This window comes from Pagrus pagrus (assembly GCF_965226575.1).
Source record: "Pagrus pagrus genome assembly, chromosome: 2".
Taxonomy (NCBI): domain Eukaryota; kingdom Metazoa; phylum Chordata; class Actinopteri; order Spariformes; family Sparidae; genus Pagrus; species Pagrus pagrus.
This window is the reverse complement of record NC_140186.1, coordinates 6,625,693-6,644,641: the sequence shown is the minus strand read 5'-3', so window position 1 is coordinate 6,644,641 and position 18,949 is coordinate 6,625,693. Positions and strand designations below refer to the sequence as shown.

Sequence of the window (18,949 nt, the reverse complement as noted above, 5' to 3'; positions counted from 1 at the left end):
CACTGAGGTTGTTGGTTGCAGACCTAGTTAGGGGTTATCATTATAATTATACTATAAATTAATTATTTCATTGTTGAATTTAGGGATGGGACGATTAAAGATTTGTCCAGGCTCGCACTAAAAAAGCACTTAATCATGATGAATTTTCATTATCAGAGAAATCCTGAATATTGTCAAGATTGACTTGAAAAAAGCTCTCTAGCTCACTGATACAGTCCTATATTGGTTTCATTTTAATGTTGAGTTGCCTGGTACCATGGCTTGCCCCCCCACAGAAACAAGTTAAATCAGATTTGTGTAAATACTACACAACGAAAGACGAGGTTACTACCATGTATTTATCCTTTACTTGTGAGGGGATCCTTATGATTTATGATTATTTATGTAAGATTCTGTGATTTATTGTTCTTCAATAACAAAATGTGAGGTTAAAGTGATTCCACTATGTTTTAGTGCAATTTAAGGTTTTAATTTTAAATTTCCCAAAGTATTTTGATGATTATTGAGATACTGTTGTGAATCGCAGTTATGTTGGACAGCAACATAATTACATGAAATCAAAAACAGACACATTTTCTGAATGTTGAAATATGTATATTTTCATTAGTGTGAAACATTTCAGTACCATCTCCACCCCTGCTCTGAATGAGGGAACAACACTGACCATGGCCCACATTCATCCAAACATTTTAAAAATAAATACATTGTTCATTCAGATTTACACTTCGTCATGATCACAGAGGACATTTTGACATGTCGCAGTAGAAAAACAGCAGCCTAAAGAATAAAATGAATGATGGTTGAATTTCATTCAGCAACTGTAGTTTTATTTTACAAATGCTGTATTTGACTTAAATTTGCCTTTATATACAATTGACAGACAGAGTGTAAACAAAAGTCTGAGATAATGAAAGTGACTGATTTATTTTTATATCTTCATTGATTTCACTTCAAGTGACAAGCAAGGTCAGTCCCCACTGGACTGGAAGAAATGTTGACCACGCCACTCTTCTTCTTGACCTCCATAAGGCACAAACCAGGACTGTGTCCATGAGCACTGGGAAAGCGAAGAGAAGGTTTAGAAATATTTAACTTGGTAGCCCATTTTCTCAGACCCGGTCGGAGTCCTCACCTGGTGTGTCCGGGCAGAATGACCACTGACAGGGATCCGTCTGGGAGAGATTTGAAGAGCTTCCACAGCCGGCGGTCCAACTTCCTCACCATGAGAGCCATCTCCTGGTCCTGCACAGATTACACATCTTCAAAACATGTGCTCAATAAATAATAAACTACAGGTCGCAACAGAAGCTGCCTTTCTTTGCCTCTTAGTGGCTTAATCTGATATTCTTACCCTCACCCTTACTTAGCTCACTCCTCGTGCCTAAACCCATTCAACCCAACCAATGAAGGCATAGAGTAAAAGCCAATCAGCGGCAGAGTAGGTCAGGCCATACATTTTTGAAGAATCAAGTCACAAAGGCCCTAAAAACTCTGTGAATGTCTTGAAAATCAATTTCACGAAGTCGGCCTAAATCTAAAAAGCCAAACTGTCACTATGAGATTGCAGTGTAGAAAATATCTGGTGAGAATCAACTGAGCCTGCCAGCTGAAAGGCAGAACATTAACTGAATTTACGATGTAAAAGCATCTCCCAACCAAACAGCTGTCATCTTGGGCTCACGCACAGCTGCCAAAAGAACACGGCTAAAAGGATACAAGACTGCAGCAACACTAGGAGGAGTTGTGGCTCACGACAAAAATCAACATCTGGATGGATTCAAAATGGAAAGAAAATTCTTATTTGGCTCCAAAGGAAAAGCCACGATGTCAATGATATGAATCAGACTCAGTTTTTTTTTAGACTCAGCTCTACATTCAGTCAGAGTCAGCTGTACTTTAAACTTAAAGGATAAGTAGATGGGGATTGAAAGGTTAAAAAAAAAAAACAGCCAAAAATCACTGAAACATTGTGAGGATTTGTTGTCCACAAAACATTTCTGGAGCTTCACAGCAAAATTCTGCCTCGTCTTTACCTCAGAACTGGTGTGCGTGTGTGTCCTCTCCTCGTCTTCTGCTGCGTCCTCGTCAGCATCCACAGCGGTGATTGGAGTTGTCACGGCAACCCAAGAAGGTAAATGGGGCGGAGTTAGGGATGGACAGACAAGGTAGTTTTCCCTGCAGAGGTCCTTGGAGGCGCTGAGGGCGGCATATTTTTCCTCTGAACTCTTAAACTCTGTCAATCAGAGACAAACAGAAACTTTGCCTGAGCACTCACACGCACAGTACAACAAGACTTAATGGATAAAAAGCCTTTTTAACTCACTTATGTGTGCGTGTCTTGCATGTTTTCCAGGTTTGGGATGCAAGGCAACTCTATCCACTGTGCCAAAGTGAGAAAATGTCTCTCGGACCATCTCCTCAGACAGTTTAAACTTCACGGTGGTGTGCTGTGTGCCGTTTACTTTGGCAGGAGGCAACCTGTCGACAGCTGTACTTCCAGTGCCGAACGTGTGTCCGTTGATGTTTGCAGGAAAGTGCAACCGCTGAGCCACACCGGGGTTAAATTTAACAGTGTAGAGTTGACTGCTGTTGAGACTGTCACACATCAAAGCTTCAAGAGTCAGATCCACATCCAGCATTGACTCATCAACGGGCCTCTGGACCTTGAAAATGCACACAAAAGGCAGACGTGTTGAATATATAGACTGCAAACATTTGGACATAACTTGAACTGCAGCGTGAAGGGAAAGAGGAACGGAAAAGCGAAAAAAAAAAAGTGAAGAGTCACCTTGATGTGCTGTCCCTGCATAGAAAGTCCATTCAGAGTTGTTAAAGCCAGCATAGCTCCCTCCAGCAGCTCGAACTCAACCTTTGCATGAACCTGGAGACCAAACATTGTCAGAAAATATCCCCGTGTCTTAAGAGGTATTCAGTTTATGATGTGTTAATCAGACATACCCTGACAGCTGCGCTCATCATTTTGATTTTCCGAACCGGTCCACAGCAACAAAACAGCCGCCTCACTTCCCTCTCAGAGAAACCTGCAGGAAACGGCCCGGCAAACACGACGCACAAATCTCGAAGGTTTGCACACACCTGAGGGTTGAAGACACCCGTTAAGTAGCAGGTTAAAATAGCAGTCTGACACTTTAAATTGACTGTGCAGTGAACAAACGCCTCACCCTCTGGTAGTGCTGCTGCTGCTGCTGCTGGTGAGGGTAGCACCTCTTCAGACAGTCTGAGAAGGAGGAAAAGGGGAGCACTGAGAGGAACGGACATCTGGCCTGTCTCCTGAAACTGGCCAACACCTGGAGATGTAACAGAGGTGGGGAAAGAGAAGAAAGGCATTATAATGAGCGGGATAAAATGAAAAGAAAAAGGATGTTAATGCAGCGTTAATGCATATCTAACAAATGAGTAAACCAGCAAAACCTTCACAAGGACTTCCTGTCAGATCAGTTGATATTCTTGGTAGGAGACCAAGTTGATCTAAACTGTTTGATCAGGTAAAGGTCAGGAGGCAGTACACACTCCTCGTGTCTCACCTCTTTGTCAGTGTTGTGCCACTGCTGATTGCACAGATTTAGTGCGATGTCAGAACGCTTCCCTATATAGGATACCTTCCGGCCGTGTGTGTGCAGTACGTCAGCAAACCTGCACAACACATAAAGACAAAGAACTGGTCAAATATAACTGCAGCAGAATGCTATCAATTAGTATTAGTGATGGAAGCAGTGTAGGAAGACAAACTGTGAACGTAAAAGTCCCTAAGTAAGTAGTGCAGTGTTTTCAGGTCATTTCTGAAATATTTTCCATTTCTGAGGAGGAGATTTTGCACAAGTTCCATTTCACGAGTCCAAACTAAAATATGACAGCTGTGTTTTTGTATTGATGCACCATAGAGATAAAAAGAGTCTCAGAATGGAGTCCAAAAACTCAGAGGAAATATGTGGTTTACCCGACTTGGTGTGGACACAGTCTGAGTAACTGCAGTGAGCTGTACTGCAGTACTGCTGTATGCAAAGAGGTTTGCAGGCTATATTGTACCTGTGACTCGGTGCAGGTGCAGGTGCAGGTGCAGGTTCAGGCTCACAGTCAGTGGGATCCTCCTTTATTGTGTATCCCCACAGCTCCTTTAGGTGATGTTCTACAACCTGACAGTGAGCATACACACAAAGTATTATAACAACTGTGTGCGTATACAGGTGTATGTGTGAGCGTGTGTTAGAAATGGGTTACCTGGCGAGGTCCTGTTTTAATAAAGTACTGGGCAAGCTCCAGGGCTGCCACAGCATCCTCAGTGGGATTATGACCCATCCTCTCTTCAGTTTGTATTTGCCTCCTGGGACATGCGTGGAAAATTTAATTATTAGCTGTGGTGGGTGGGTGAGAGACAGAGAGGGAGAAGGAGAACTTACCTGAGCACTGTCTCGGCCAGGACCTTCAGTTTAAACCTCTGTCCAAACTCTCTCCTGTACAGCAGTGAGGTGTCGATGACATGAGGGTGGATCAGCTGCAGGGAAGACACAAACACAACATGGTCAAAACTTTTTCAGGGAAAAAAAAGGATCTTTGTTGAAGAGCTTCTCCAGAATGAAACATCTATCTAGAAAATGTGACTTCTTCATAATGAGGGCTGGCATGAAGGGAATAAAAAGACTTCTGTTTACTGCTGTAGCCATTTTGAGATCTTAAAACACTGACATTTTTGACAGCATAATTGAGGCTGTTTATTCAAGGCTGTTATGGCAAAATGGACAAAACTCCTGCTGAAGCGCTTCTCCATTCTCAGCCTTGCATCTCCAGCCAGATGGTAGTAATGTTAAGTGTTGATTGAGAGGGTGATCAGTGTCATTTGCTGTTGTGAGTGCTCAAAGTGTGACGGCTCTGTCCTTCACGCTGGAGAGAGGCAGATGGTTTTGGAGGCAGTGTTTTTGTGTAGTGAGTAGGTTTGTTTTTGTTGGAGATGGTGAACATGGTGAGGAAGCAGGGAAAGCAGTACAGCAGGATGGGTTGAATTATGTTTTTGTAAAAGCACCAACAAGCGCTACTATTTACAATGTTAGTTTGAGTTGAGTTAAGAGCAGTAGTTCAGAAAATTAGAGCCCTCATGTCCAGAGTTTAAAAAAATGTACATCATCAGAACCTCCAGTGGTATCATAAAAAATACCACAGTGGCAGAGGCAGACAGTGATGCAGGCTGTACAGTGGCTTTTACTTGGAAAACAAAGTTTTGTGGACAAAATTATTTTGGAAAACAGAGGAGACAAATATCTGTGTAGCTGTGGACAAGGCCTACACAGATACAAAGCTTTACCTGCCCTCTAGTTCATGATACATTCAAACAAACCAGAACAAGAGCAAAATGAAAGCCCAACCATGTCCTGATGATTATACGGTTTCAAGCAGAAATCAAAGGCAATAGCAACTCACTTTCAGAGCCAGGAGGTCGTTGTTAATTGAATGGCCCACCAGAACTGCATCGTTCGGCAACAACATGCTGAGCTTCACCTGAACGTCCCGCAAGGTGGTCGTGACTGGTCGCAACATCGCTGCGGTTATACCAGAAAACCTATCAGGAGGCAACAACAATGTGTTTTAAGATTTAAGACAACAGTGGTTGATGTTGGTTAACAAAAATACACCAGGTTTTGTCTTTGTGTGTGTGCATGTATACCTGGTGAGGTAGTCGAAGATTCGGTTCTGAGGTTTCACCAGCTCATCCATCACACACGTCCCGTCGCTATCCACCAGAGAAACACGAGCCAACTCATTTCCCTTCTCTGTTAGACACTGAAGCACAACATCAGCACTGATTACTGTTGGAGCAGGGATGGAAACCTTGGAACGACTAAGGACATCAAAGTCTTAACATCTTGCCCACGAAAGTGATAATATCACCTTTACAGGATGCTGACACATGCTGAAAAAATTATCATTTGTTTGAATCCATTATATTTAATGAAATATCATATCTATAATAAAAAAGTATATCTTGATAATTGCACCTCTCTAATTGTTTATGGCCCTAACCCTGCAGTATTGATTGATCGATACTGCATAATTGGATTCTATAATGGAAAGTGTGAATTAAGTATATAGCTGAGAGAATCTCACCATTTCACAGTCCAGTCCATACAAAGGGCTGCAGTCAGTGGCGCAGTCAGCACTGTATGTGCACATGAATTCTTCAAAGCCTGGCATTCCTGTGTTATAAGGTAGAGAAGGAGACTGAGACCACGCCCACACCCACTGGACTAAAAACGCATCTCTCTCTCGCTCAGTTTAGCTTCTCATCCACACTAAGGCAGCATTTTCTCACACCCTAAAACTGAGCTTTAAATAGAAGGTAATAAAAGCAGATAAATCCTAAAAATGTAGACCCTCTGACGGTAAGCAGAGTGGAAAACAATAACATTTAGTATGCCTACAAAGAGACAGCAAGGAAGCATTGTATTTATCGATTAGTGTCATTAGAGAGACAGACTCACCTTTGACAGGGTAGTTTCTCTTGATCATCTCCTCCTGAGAGAGAACATAAGCCGTCAGTCCTCTCCTCTGTGTCCCAAACTTGGTGATTACTGGGTGACAGCTCAGTTCTGCAGCAGGGCACAATAAAATACAAATGAGACAAACAAGAGCAAAAACACAAAACTACTGCTGAGAGGTATAATGACGTGATGATACTTTTAGGATTAGTGCATTCAGATGACAATTACACACAAGAACATTACTTTGATTAACATTCAGCTGGACTTTAGATATGAGACATGTTTTTGTTCATTTCATCACCTGCAACAGTTGAATAAGATCAGAAAACTGAATCATTTAACTACAGCAGCTTTTATAATCAAAATGATTTTTTTGAATAGTTAGTAAGACAATATCCAAATTCTCACCTTTGTGCAATTGACTGCTTTCATTGTGTCTTTGGGACAGTGTGTCTGATGTAGGAACTTCACTGCTGAAGATTCTGGAGGCCACGTCTGGAGATGGAGTAAAGGTGACCCTCTAATCCATCCAGATAAAAAAAAATGTGTCAACCCAAAATACCTCACACAGAGAATATAATTTTTCCCATCGAGCAGCTCAAGGAACTTTCATTTGCTGTTGATTATGGCGACCCCTATGGGCAAGTCGGTATGAGCATCAACGCCTCCTGTGGTAAAGATTCTGGTTTGGATAGCTCTTGCATTTGTTTTAGGAGAGAGTGAAATAAGGATGCAACATATTTAAATACAGCTGAGTCATTCCATGTCAACTCAAAGCAGAATAAAGAGCTTTCCGTAGTTCATGTCATGTCTTTCAAAGATAAAAAATAATGTAATGTAATGTAATGTAATGTTTCTATCAAAAGATGCCATACATTTGTGTAAGAATTTTAACTGAAAACATTCAAAAATTAACTAAAATTATCAACAGAATGTGAACAAAATTGCTGATTGATGTTATGGTGTCTATGCCCTTTATGAACTGGTGTTGCAAAGACATATAACAATGTTAACGTGCTAACCAGCCCCGACCTGTATATATTAATACTACACAGAATCAAAGTTTCCAAGTGAGTAAAGACGAGATATTACATTTTGAAAAAGAAAGATTGTTTGTTCAGGTAAAAATAATTCATTGTTATTAAATTGATTATTGTAAAGATTCTTCAACAACTATTTGAATGAATACATGTTGCAAATTATCCTTAGAGTTTCTGGGATGTTTAGGATAAATTTTAATCCAATCCACAAAACAGTTTTAATTGTATGACTTATCCAGCCCGCGTAAACCGGAGTCTGGAAAGAGGTAAGTGTACAAGGACAAGTTCAAGGAAAGTTCCTTGAAGTACATTCAGGTACTTTAGATCCTGTCACAATTACATCACCTCTGGCTACTTACAGTGGTGTAGTTGTTCCTGAGGTGTAACAGGGTGAGGTAGTGTTTGTAAAAGTCATTCTGCGTCATGCCCTCCACGATCACCACATTCAAAGCTGTAATCCTCTTTTGATGGAGGAGACGACACCAACTATAAAGAGACACAAAGGAAGCGTAAGTGGTGTAGTCTGCGGCACAAACGACTTAAAATAGATAATTTAGATTATGGTTAGAGCACAGAGACGCAGTGGAAGTACATTAAGGAGTTATTTGATGAGGGCTGGCAAGATCTTACGACCGCAGTCATTACCTGGGCTGTTTAATGCCACCTGCTTTCCCCAGAGCAGCATAATGCAGCAGCTCCGTCAGCTCATTCATCGTAATGGGTTGTTGAAGGCGGTCGAGCAGCACAGAGATCCTCGGTGGGTGGTGAGGACGTTCACTCTCCAGCGTCCCATCGCCTTCCTGCACAGTCCTGCACAATCTTTTGCCGTTCTCATGAGCTGTGGGGGCGACGTGCTTTCGTTTGAGGGAAGTTGTGGGATCCATGTTCAAGCTGAAGTTTCTACTGGGAGATTTAAAATATATATGTATATTATTTGAAATATTTGAAATGACATTGTCTCCATTTTCAAGTGTCTGTGTATTGTTTTATTTATGAATGTTAAAACAAGGGAGCCTTGTGTTAAGCCGGCTACTTAGGACAGTGTATCAATGCTTAATACCTTAAGAGTACTGACTGAAAAATGTCAGTAAATTTAAATTTTACGACATTTTTCCGTTTATTGAAAAGAAATCTTCATATTTTACTTCATTTTGGACGGAAGTTGCTTTGTGATAAGGCAAAATAAACAGAAATGGATAAAGAAAGTGAGCTTTCCAGGTGGGGGTTTCCTTGCATTCATTCATAATAAAAATATACATTGCCGAGCCTTATAACATCACCATTTCAGGAGTTAACTTAAAGCTAATTATAATTTTAATATAGTTAGTTGAAATAATTCTGCAGGTAAACTAAAACATAGACCTCTGAGACAAAATAGAGAGAAAGGGGGTGTACTACAACATGCTTACAATATAATACTCAATGTGAGGTACCACACCAAAACAAGTTATGTTTCAGCATGATATTGCAAAGTTTTACGCTATTTGGACTAATATCCTGGAACAACTTCATCCTTTACCAGATTGGATTGTACAAGTAACTGAAGAAGAGACATTCAGGTGGCTGTTCAACATGTTATAAACCCCAAAGTAAGTTTGAATAAGTTGCTGGCTAGTAGTTACTTTAACTATGAAGCTTGTTTGTACTACAACTGTCAGATAAATAAAGTGAAATGAATTGGTTCAGTGGTTAAACTACTCTCTGAGGGAGTTACACAGGTTAGTTGGTGATTCAATATATGTGAATACAAGTTACACAGGAAACACTACACACATAGGTAGCTAGCAAAGCTAACACGTTATATAGGGAGTGTTTATACGTTTGATATAGGCGTGAGAAAAGTACCGAAGAAAAGGAAGTATAAATACCCGATGTTATTCGTCCTGTGGGTCCCAAATTCAGGTTTTTTCCACCACTATTAAAGGCTAAAACACATGGTTGAAGTCCAGGCACCGGTACACGTTACTACAGTAAATACACAAGACAACTGCTTCCGGTTTGTTACTTTAAAAATAAAATAACACGTTGACCGTTGAAATGTCTTTCAGTAGATATAACTGCGTTTAGTACGACACAATGACACACTACAGATCAGTCTGACTTTATTTCGGCATAGAAATGTTTTTATTCGTGTTTTCTCTTATAAGCTGCGTGTTAAATCCAATCTTTCAGTATGTCGTGCTTTTGTTTTGACGACAATATGGTAAAACCGGAAGAAAGGCAGCGTTGGACGGTCCAGCCCCGCCTACAGGACATTAACCGTGGTGCGTTCAAGAGAGTGGGAATTTCGGAGGTTTTTCTATGTTCAATTTTTACGACACCTGCTAACTGTAGGATTTACAATTATAACAATTAGAATACATAAAAAGGTTAATGTGTCGTCATGCTGGGGTCAATATTGTGTAATATGAACATCAGATAATAGAAACATTTAATTAGTTGCCATGTCTAAGCACTGATTACACAAGATAACATTTAATTGGCACCATTATTCAGCCCATACTGAAATGTGTGTTCAGCTCACTTTGAATGCATGAAGAAATATAAATATTGTGTGTAAACCACTTGGCATTTGTTTGGTGAGAGGCTTTTTGCAATAAGAATGTACAACCAGTAGAGGGGGTCTAAATCCACAGCACTGGTCCATGAAAAATGGATAATCACACATAACAGTCCTACATTATTTACTTTTTATTACCCAACTCCCCCACTGTGCATTAAATATAAGTTCAATCAAATAAACTTTATTTATATAGCACCTTTCAAACTAATCAAAATGAATTCAAAGTGCTCAACAAGTGAATAAAAGAACATGACAAACAAAAATGGATGAAGAGACTAATGCACTCAAAGACAGCAATAACATGGGTAAGACTAATAGAAGATGAAGAATAAGAGATAATACAAGCAATAACAATTATAATAAAATACTACACTATAATGATAATATCAATGATAATAAAACATTTTATTTATATAGCACTTTTCTAAACAACGTTACAAATGCTTATTCACAGAAAAGGGAAAATAAACAGCAGATACCAAACTTAAGGGACACACTTTATAATAACCACAATTAATAAATGGTCAAATTATAGTTAACATAAATTTAGTTAACAGTTAATTCACTGTCAACAGTGAAATGCTTTATAAAGCATTTACTAAGCAATTAATTATTGTAACATTGCAACTGATGTTTATAAAACTTTGTAAATGATTAATAAACACTGTGTAGCTCATCTGTAAACACTATTTGGATGGCCATCATAAACTTGCCACTGGTGTTTGTAAACATTTCTAATTGTTTAATAAATGGTTTATAAAGTATTAATGAATATTAACTTCACCCAACAAAATTTTGCTGTACAACTGCAATGACTAATGTCTTATGTCTTAATTCATTATGATTTATCCATTCTTAATGATTATTGTTATAAAATGTTAACTATATAAAACGGCCCAAGGATTGTAAAACATTGTGGTATATAATAAAGATGAAAAATGTTACATGGCAACAGTGAAATGATGACACCTTTGACTGACTGATCACCTGAAATTTGTGGCCACACAGTACTGACTTTATTTTAGGGCAGTATCTACATGTTGCACTGACATGTTGCATCATCACCCAACTAATCTGTGTAATTGTTCACAACTCTGTTCAAATTAATTCATTAATTAATATTTGTTGCCGAATGTACCTCAGAGAATCTGGTTCAGTGGATGGTGTTTACATTCAAACTGTTGCTAGGAGAACATGTTGCTGCAAACAAAACTTTAGGGATCCTTTGATCTTCATCATGAGATGTTCTAAAGTTGATAGCATATGGAGCAGATCTAAACGACTGGCTACTTAACTACCATCAAGCTTAGATATATATATCTTACAAGTGATCCAGAAAGATTAACCGTCTTCAACCACAGCGATACAGATAAGTAACTCCTTCTTTTCGGTTTTAGGAATCAGAAAGTAGAGATTAATTGATAATATTAAGAATTATTTAGTTTATAGTTTAGTTATTTGCAGGCAATCAGTAACTTCAGTAATCACTAACTCTTTTTTTCTTCTTTTCACCTGTTTTGTTCAGCAGTTTAAGAGAGAAATGACATCTTCTAAGTTATCTCTTCAACTCCCCAGCAAATATAAGTTCCTGGAGGTTCTGGGAGAGGGCACCTTTGGAAAGGTGGTGAAATGTTTGAACAAGAACACCTGTGAGACTGTGGCTATAAAGTTTCCTAAATCATCGTTATTCGATACCACGCAGGAGGTAGGAAACTCTGTTGATTTTGATGTTCACAGTTGTAAAATATATTTTATTGTCAAAGGTTCAGTTATTAGTCATTAAATAACTGCAAAAACTAATCACGTCAAACTTGCCTGTGTCTCCAGATTTCCATGCTGAGAAAGATCAAGCGCCTCAACCTTGACAAACACAACATTGTCAAGTATATCGATTGTTTTCAGGCCAAACTTGGAAAGGCGCTCGTGTTCGAGCTAATGGATTTAAGCCTACAGGACTACATTGACATGAGAAGTTGTGCCCCTATGCTTCTGAGTGACATCAGAACCATCATCCAACAGGTATGAACACAGCACCATCAGATGGAAAGCAAAGCAATGATCACTCAGTTTTAGGCTTTGGTACATTCTTACCGACTCTGTATTGTATTTTCAGATGGCCACAGCATTTGATAAGCTGAAGGGGATCCAGATGATCCACACTGATGTCAAACTGGACAACATAATGATGGCGAATCACAAACGACGACCCTTTGAAGTCAAGCTGATAGACTTCGGTCTGGCCATTTTCACATCAGAGGCCAGGCAGGGCGGAAATTTTCAACCACGAGCTTTTAGGTAAGTTAGATTATTGTTTTATTACACTGGAGTGAAATTGTATTTTACTATTTTTACCATGAAGAAACAGCTGTGTAAACATCCTGTATAATGATTCTCTTCCACATTCAGGTCACCAGAAATTATTTTGGGCTGTCCATTCTCTGAGGCCATTGATATGTGGAGCCTGGGCTGTGCGGTGTTCCAGATGATCTGTGGCCATTCACTGTTCTCAAAGGCCATAGAAACTGAATATGAAATAGTAAGTCATCTACTATAGTCAGACAATTTGTCAATTGCTTGTACTTGTGTGTCTTCCCTTGTGCTCGTGTTTTTTATCTAATTAGTGCGCCATGTACGTCTGACATGTATGATGAGTGTATGAAGAGGGAATCAAAAAGACGTATAAAGAAAATAGGGAATGAAAAACAGTCTTGTTCTTTTGTTCAAACAGATGAAAATGCTCTAAATTTACTTTGAGTATGACAGAATGAATTTATTTAATGTTTAGTGGTGCAAAGAACTTTGTAACTTACCTACGATCGGAGGTCTTAGCATCAGCAGAAGCTTTCCAGGATGAACTGCCCTGCTCGGCCTCTGATTGGTTTAACCTTATATTCTTACCCAACCAAACAGGCCATTAAGATACCGGCGGGTCATTACTTTGCCCTCCCGAGAAAAACATTTTGCTTCCTCTTGCATATTTTGATGTAATTCTCTGTTTAATCTCCAGATGCTGGGCATTGTCGAACTCCTGGGTCAGCCAGCGGACCGTGTTCTTAACAATGGTCTAAAGACAAAGAAATTCTTCAACAAAAATTATGATGAAAGCTGGAAGGTCAAGGTACAACAATGTTATTTAAGTTATTTAATCTTTTATCGGTATATTTTTTTTGATAACATAATGTGAACATTTCACAACATTCAACAGTTGATCATTGAGATTGATTTAGAGGAACATTAACACAAATACTTTGATTTTTCTTTTAGACTCATATTGCAGTCCAACAGAGCCACGAGTTCCAGTCTTTGGATGATCTGAAAGAAGTAAGTGTGCAGTAACTTTCATTGTCACTATGATCGATTGTCTTTTCATGTTCATGAGGATGACTTGACTGATGGTTAATTTGACTGATGTTTCCTCAACTAGATGCGTCTGGAGAAAAATAACAAAGCTGAGGCTGCAGAGCGAGAGCAGTGTGTCGAGCTCCTGAAGGCCATGCTGAAAGTTAATGCAGATGAGAGGATCACTCCCCGTGAAGTCCTCGCTCATCCGTTCATCACCAAAAACTTCCTGAAGTAAGTGTGTGTGTGTGTGTGAGTGTATGAGTGTATGAGTGTGTGTGTGTGTGTGTGTGTGTGTGTGTGTGTGCACAGGATGTGAGTTCTATAGGCGGTGCTTTGTTAGTTAGTGATGATTAATCATTTGATCAATGTCCTGTCATGTTTCTGGGAAATCAATTTAACAGCGACTTTGTCTTTTCGTAGACATGATGCTTTGGCATCAGCATCCGGTCCACACATCAGAGAGGAGCCCAAGATCAACCTTCAAAAGAAGATAATACTAAAGACGGTGGTCATCAGAGAAGAAGGCCCAGCGCTAACTACGAAACCGTCACCACTTAATCTTACTATGGTTCGTCCTGCAGCAGCCAAGGAAACACAGCAGATTGAAGTGCAGGACAGTACAGTTATTAAGCCTCCTGCCGCTCCTCTTAAGGATGAAGACAGCCTTCATATCCAACCAGACAACTGCACTCAATCCCCAGAAATTCTGGCATCAGGTGTGATCTTGGTTCGGCCTTTGACCCCCGAGAACACAACGCTGCTGGAAGATCAGGAGACTGCAGTTAGTGAGCTTCCTGCCGCTCCTCTGATGGATGAAGACAGCCTTCATATCCAACCAGACAACTGCACTCAATCCCCAGAAATTCTGGCATCAGGTGTGATCCTGGTTCGGCCTTTGACCCCCAAGAACACAACGCTGCTGGAAGATCAGGAGACTGCAGTTAGTGAGCTTCCTGCCGCTCCTCTGAAGGATGAAGACAGCCTTAACATCCAACCAGACAACTGCCCTCCATCTCCAGAAATTCTGGCATCAGGTGTGATCCTGGTTCGGCCTTTGACCCCCGAGAACACAATGCTGCTGGAAGATCAGGAGACTGCAGATAGTGAGCTTCCTGCCGCTCCTCTGAAGGATGAAGACAGCCTTCATATCCAACCAGACGACTGCACTCCATCTCCAGAAATTCTGGCATCAGGTGTGATCCTGGTTCGGCCTTTGACCCCCGAGAACACAACGCTGCTGGAAGATCAGGAGAGTGCAGTTAGTGAGCCTCCTGCCGCTCCTCTGAAGGATGAAGACAGCCTTCATATCCAACCAGACGACTGCACTCCATCTCCAGAAATTCTGGCATCAGGTGTGATCCTGGTTCGGCCTTTGACCCCCGAGAACACAACGCTGCTGGAAGATCAGGAGACTGCAGTTGGTGAGCTTCCTGCCGCTCCTCTGAAGGATGAAGACAGCCTTCATATCCAACCAGACGACTGCCCTCCATCTCCAGAAAGTCTGGCATCAGGTGTGATCCTGGTTTGGCCTTTGACCCCCGAGAACACAACGCTGCTGGAAGATCAGGAGACTGCAGTTAGTGAGCTTCCTGCCGTTCCTCTGAAGGATGAAGACAGCCTTAACATCCAACCAGACGACTGCCCTCCATCTCCAGAAAGTCTGGCATCAGGTGTGATCCTGGTTTGGCCTTTGACCCCCGAGAACACAACGCTGCTGGAAGATCAGGAGACTGCAGTTAGTGAGCTTCCTGCCGTTCCTCTGAAGGATGAAGACAGCCTTAACATCCAACCAGACGACTGCCCTCCATCTCCAGAAATTCTGGCATCAGGTGTGATCCTGGTTCGACCTGCGACAGCCGAGAACACAACGCTGCTGGAAGATCAGGAGATTCCAGTTGGGTAAGCTGATGAAATATACTATCACAATCTGTTGCCTTTCTCTTTCACTCACTTCCAAATCAAATCCACACGATAGCTGGATTAAGATCCTTATTACAGGAGGTAGTTAATGATCATACCGATTTGGTCCTCAAAGGCCACCTGAATCAACAAAGATGAAAAGTTCCTTGGTGCAGCTTTGAGATGCGATGACATTAACAAGAATAACACTTTAACTTTTTTGTGTGTGTTTAGTTTTCAGTCCGGGCTGAACAAGACGTCAGAGTCCTCAGTGAGCAACACTGACAGTAACACGAAGATATCTGAGGACTCAACCACATGTGGTAAGTGGTAACAGTCACCTCTACTTGCGTCTGAATTGTTGTGCATTTTGAAGTACGGCTGACGTTTTTAATGTCCTTTGATTTTCAGAAGACACTGGGACAAAGAAGACGGGGAAGAAGAAGAAGAATTGCTTCAGACGTGTTCTCTCTTGGTTGAGGAAGACTTTCAGCTGCCGTGTGTCCCCCACTGATTAGGGATGTGTGAAGTAATGTTCTGTGTAGGGTTTCTTTGGCATGGGTTTTTTGGGCTTTTGGGGAGTTTTACAATCAAGATTGTCATCGTTTGCTCATTCTCCCTGTGTCTGCATGGTTTTCACCGGGTGCTCCGGTTTTTCCTACAAACATAAAATATGTTTTAAAAAAATATATGCAGCTCATTCAGGGAGAGATCTGATTGCAGACAATCACATGTCAATATTTGCTTGGAAAAGCCCCCATATCGCCTGAATGCCCTATAACAGAAATACAGCACATTCCCTCCAATCAGGGGAGATTACTACTTCAGGGGAGCTTCCTGCCGCTCCTCTGAAGGATGAAGAAAGTCTTCATATCCAACCGGACGACTGCCCTCCATCTCCAGAAATTCTGGCATCAGGTGTGATCCTGGTTCGACCTGCGACAGCCGAGAACACAACGCTGCTGGAAGATCAGGAGATTCCAGTTTGGTAAGCTGATGAAATATAGTATCACAATCTGTTGCCTTTATCTTTCACTCACTTCCAAATCAAATCCACACGATAGCTGGATTAAGATCCTTATTACAGGAGGTAGTTAATGATCATACCGATTTGGTCCTCAAAGGCCACCTGAATCAACAAAGATGAAAAGTTCCTTGGTGCAGCTTTGAGATGCGATGACATTAACACGAATAACACTTTAACTTTTTGTGTGTGTTTAGTTTTCAGTCCGGGCTGAACAAGACGTCAGAGTCCTCAGTGAGCAACACTGACAGTAACACGAAGATATCTGAGGACTCAACCACCAGACGTGTTCTCTCTTGGTTGAGGAAGACTTTCAGCTGCCGTGTGTCCCCCACTGATTAGGGATGTGTGAAGTAATGTTCTGTGTAGGGTTTCTTTGGCATGGGTTTTTTGGGCTTTTGGGGAGTTTTGCAATCAAAATTGTAATCGTTTGCTCATTCTCCCTGTGTCTGCATGGTTTTCACCGGGTGCTCCGGTTTTTCCTACAAACATAAAATATGTTTTAAAAAAATATATGCAGCTCATTCAGGGACAGATCTGATTGCAGACAATCACATGTCAATATTTGCTTGGAAAAAGCCCCCATATCGCCTGAATGCCCTATAACAGAAATACAGCACATTCCCTCCAATCAGGGGAGATTACTACTTCAGGGGAGCTTCCTGCCGCTCCTCTGAAGGATGAAGAGAGCCTTCACATCCAACCGGACGACTGCCCTCCATCTCCAGAAATTCTCCCATCAGGTGTGATCTTGGTTCGGCCTTTGACCCCCGAGAACACAATGCTGCTGGAAGATCAGGAGAGTGCAGTTAGTGAGCTTCCTGCCGCTCCTCTGAAGGATGAAGACAGTCTTCACATCCAACCAGATGACTGCACTCCATCTCCAGAAATTCTGGCATCGGGTGTGATCTTGGTTCGGCCTTTGACCCCCGAGAACACAATGCTGCTGGAAGATCAGGAGAGTGCAGTTAGTGAGCCTCCTGCCGCTCCTCTGAAGGATGAAGACAGTCTTCACATCCAACCAGATGACTGCACTCAATCTCCAGAAATTCTGGCATCGGGTGTGATCTTGGTTCGGCCTTTGACCCCCAAGAACACAATGCTGCTGGAAGATCAGGAGAGTGCAGTTAGTGAGCTTCCTGCCGCTCCTCTGAAGGATGAAGACAGTCTTCACATCCAACCAGATGACTGCACTCCATCTCCAGAAATTCTGGCATCAGGTGTGATCTTGGTCCGGCCTGTGACCACAGCAAGCACAACGCTGCTGGAAGATCAGGAGAGTGCAGTTAGTGAGCCTCCTGCCGCTCCTCTGAAGGATGAAGACAGCCTTAAAGGAATAGTTCACTCTAGAACAAAATTCAGTCATTATCGACCCACCCTCATGCTGATGAGAAGTCCGGTGTAGTTTCTTATTCCTCAAAGTGCAGCTGGAGACCCGCGGGGGTACCCTCCTGCAGCAAAAATCCATGTAATGAGCATCAATTGTGCCCGAAAAGGTCCATAAAACTACACAAAAACTTTGTAATATTCCTCCATACTGATTGTCCGCTGCAATCCAAGTGTCCTGAAGTGGCGACATCCAAAGTTTGCTTGAAATGACGTCATTTAGTACATTTTTCTAGCCTAAACAGTCACTATGCTATATTTGCCTGGAGGCACGCAAGTCTCCCTCACAGCCGATTGCACTACGGAAGCCGCGCCAGACAAGATCAATGAGACTCGCGATAGACACACACCCGTATTGAATCCTGCTGTGAGTTTCAAAATTTCAAATCACTAGTGCAGTCAGATCCCTCTTGTGTTTGTGTGTCACTCGGTCGCTCACAGCTGGATGTAAATACCGTTGTGTATCTATCGCGAGTTCTGTTGATCTTGTCCGTCGCGGCTTCTGTAGTGCAAAGGCTGTGAGGGAAATATAGTATAGTGACTGTTTAGGCTAGTCTTTTCGAGCAAACTCTGGACGTCGCCACTGCAGGACACTTGAATTGCAGTGGACGAGCAGTATGGAAGCTTTCGTGTAGTTTTATGGACCTTTTCGTCTCGGACACCATTTACGCCCGTTATATGGATTTTTGCTGCAGGAGGGTACCCCCGCGGGTCTCCAGCTGCACTTTGAGGAATAAGAAACTACACCGGACTTCTCATCAGCATGACTGAATTTTGCTCTAGAGTGAACTATTCCTTTAACATCCAACCAGACGACTGCCCTCCATCTCGCTGCTGGAAGATCAGGAGATTCCAGTTTGGTAAGCTGATGAAAAATAGTATCACAATCTGTTGCCTTTATCTTTCACTCACTTCCAAATCAAATCCACACGATAGCTAGATTAAGATCTTTATTACAGGAGGTAGTTAATGATCATACCGATTTGGTCCTCAAAGGCCACCAGAATCAACAAAGATGAAAAGTTCCTTGGTGCAGCTTTGAGATGCGATGACATTAACACGAATAACACTTTAACTTTTTGTGTGTGTTTAGTTTTCAGTCCGGGCTGAACAAGATTTAACGTAACAGTCACCTCTACTTGCATCTGAATTGTTGTGCATTTTGAAGTACGGCTGACGTTTTTAATGTCCTTTGATTTTCAGA

The 18,949-nt window shown here is 41.5% G+C and overlaps 2 protein-coding genes across 5 annotated transcripts; one reads left to right on the top strand and one right to left on the bottom strand.

Annotated features, from left to right (window-relative positions):
- Positions 1-805: 805 nt before the first annotated feature.
- Positions 806-9,501, bottom strand: rexo5 (RNA exonuclease 5). 4 transcript variants are annotated; one of them, XM_084365474.1, is made up of 19 exons: positions 9,377-9,501; positions 8,177-8,434; positions 7,891-8,017; positions 6,900-7,011; positions 6,492-6,599; positions 6,118-6,206; positions 5,678-5,793; positions 5,434-5,572; positions 4,419-4,513; positions 4,240-4,342; positions 4,048-4,154; positions 3,546-3,654; positions 3,183-3,308; positions 2,959-3,096; positions 2,789-2,881; positions 2,324-2,663; positions 2,034-2,233; positions 1,133-1,242; positions 806-1,057 (listed from the first exon to the last, which is right to left on the bottom strand). In XM_084365474.1, exons 2-19 carry the CDS (start codon positions 8,413-8,415, stop codon positions 946-948), a joined length of 2,463 nt encoding a protein of 820 aa, XP_084221600.1. In that variant the 5' UTR covers positions 8,416-8,434; positions 9,377-9,501; the 3' UTR covers positions 806-945. The 4 variants fall into 4 exon arrangements, with proteins under 4 accessions (XP_084221600.1, XP_084221601.1, XP_084221598.1 ...); XM_084365475.1 differs by having other exon boundaries at positions 8,177-8,431; XM_084365472.1 differs by having other exon boundaries at positions 9,400-9,501.
- A 1,852-nt stretch (positions 9,502-11,353) lies between these two features.
- Positions 11,354-17,750, top strand: LOC311250373 (uncharacterized protein). The gene is made up of 11 exons (XM_084342014.1): positions 11,354-11,799; positions 11,922-12,113; positions 12,208-12,389; positions 12,501-12,630; positions 13,102-13,212; positions 13,359-13,415; positions 13,519-13,667; positions 13,857-15,335; positions 15,570-15,658; positions 15,747-16,323; positions 16,557-17,750. Exons 1-10 carry the CDS (start codon positions 11,635-11,637, stop codon positions 15,851-15,853), a joined length of 2,661 nt encoding a protein of 886 aa, XP_084198140.1. The 5' UTR covers positions 11,354-11,634; the 3' UTR covers positions 15,854-16,323; positions 16,557-17,750.
- The last annotated feature ends 1,199 nt before the right edge of the window (positions 17,751-18,949 follow it).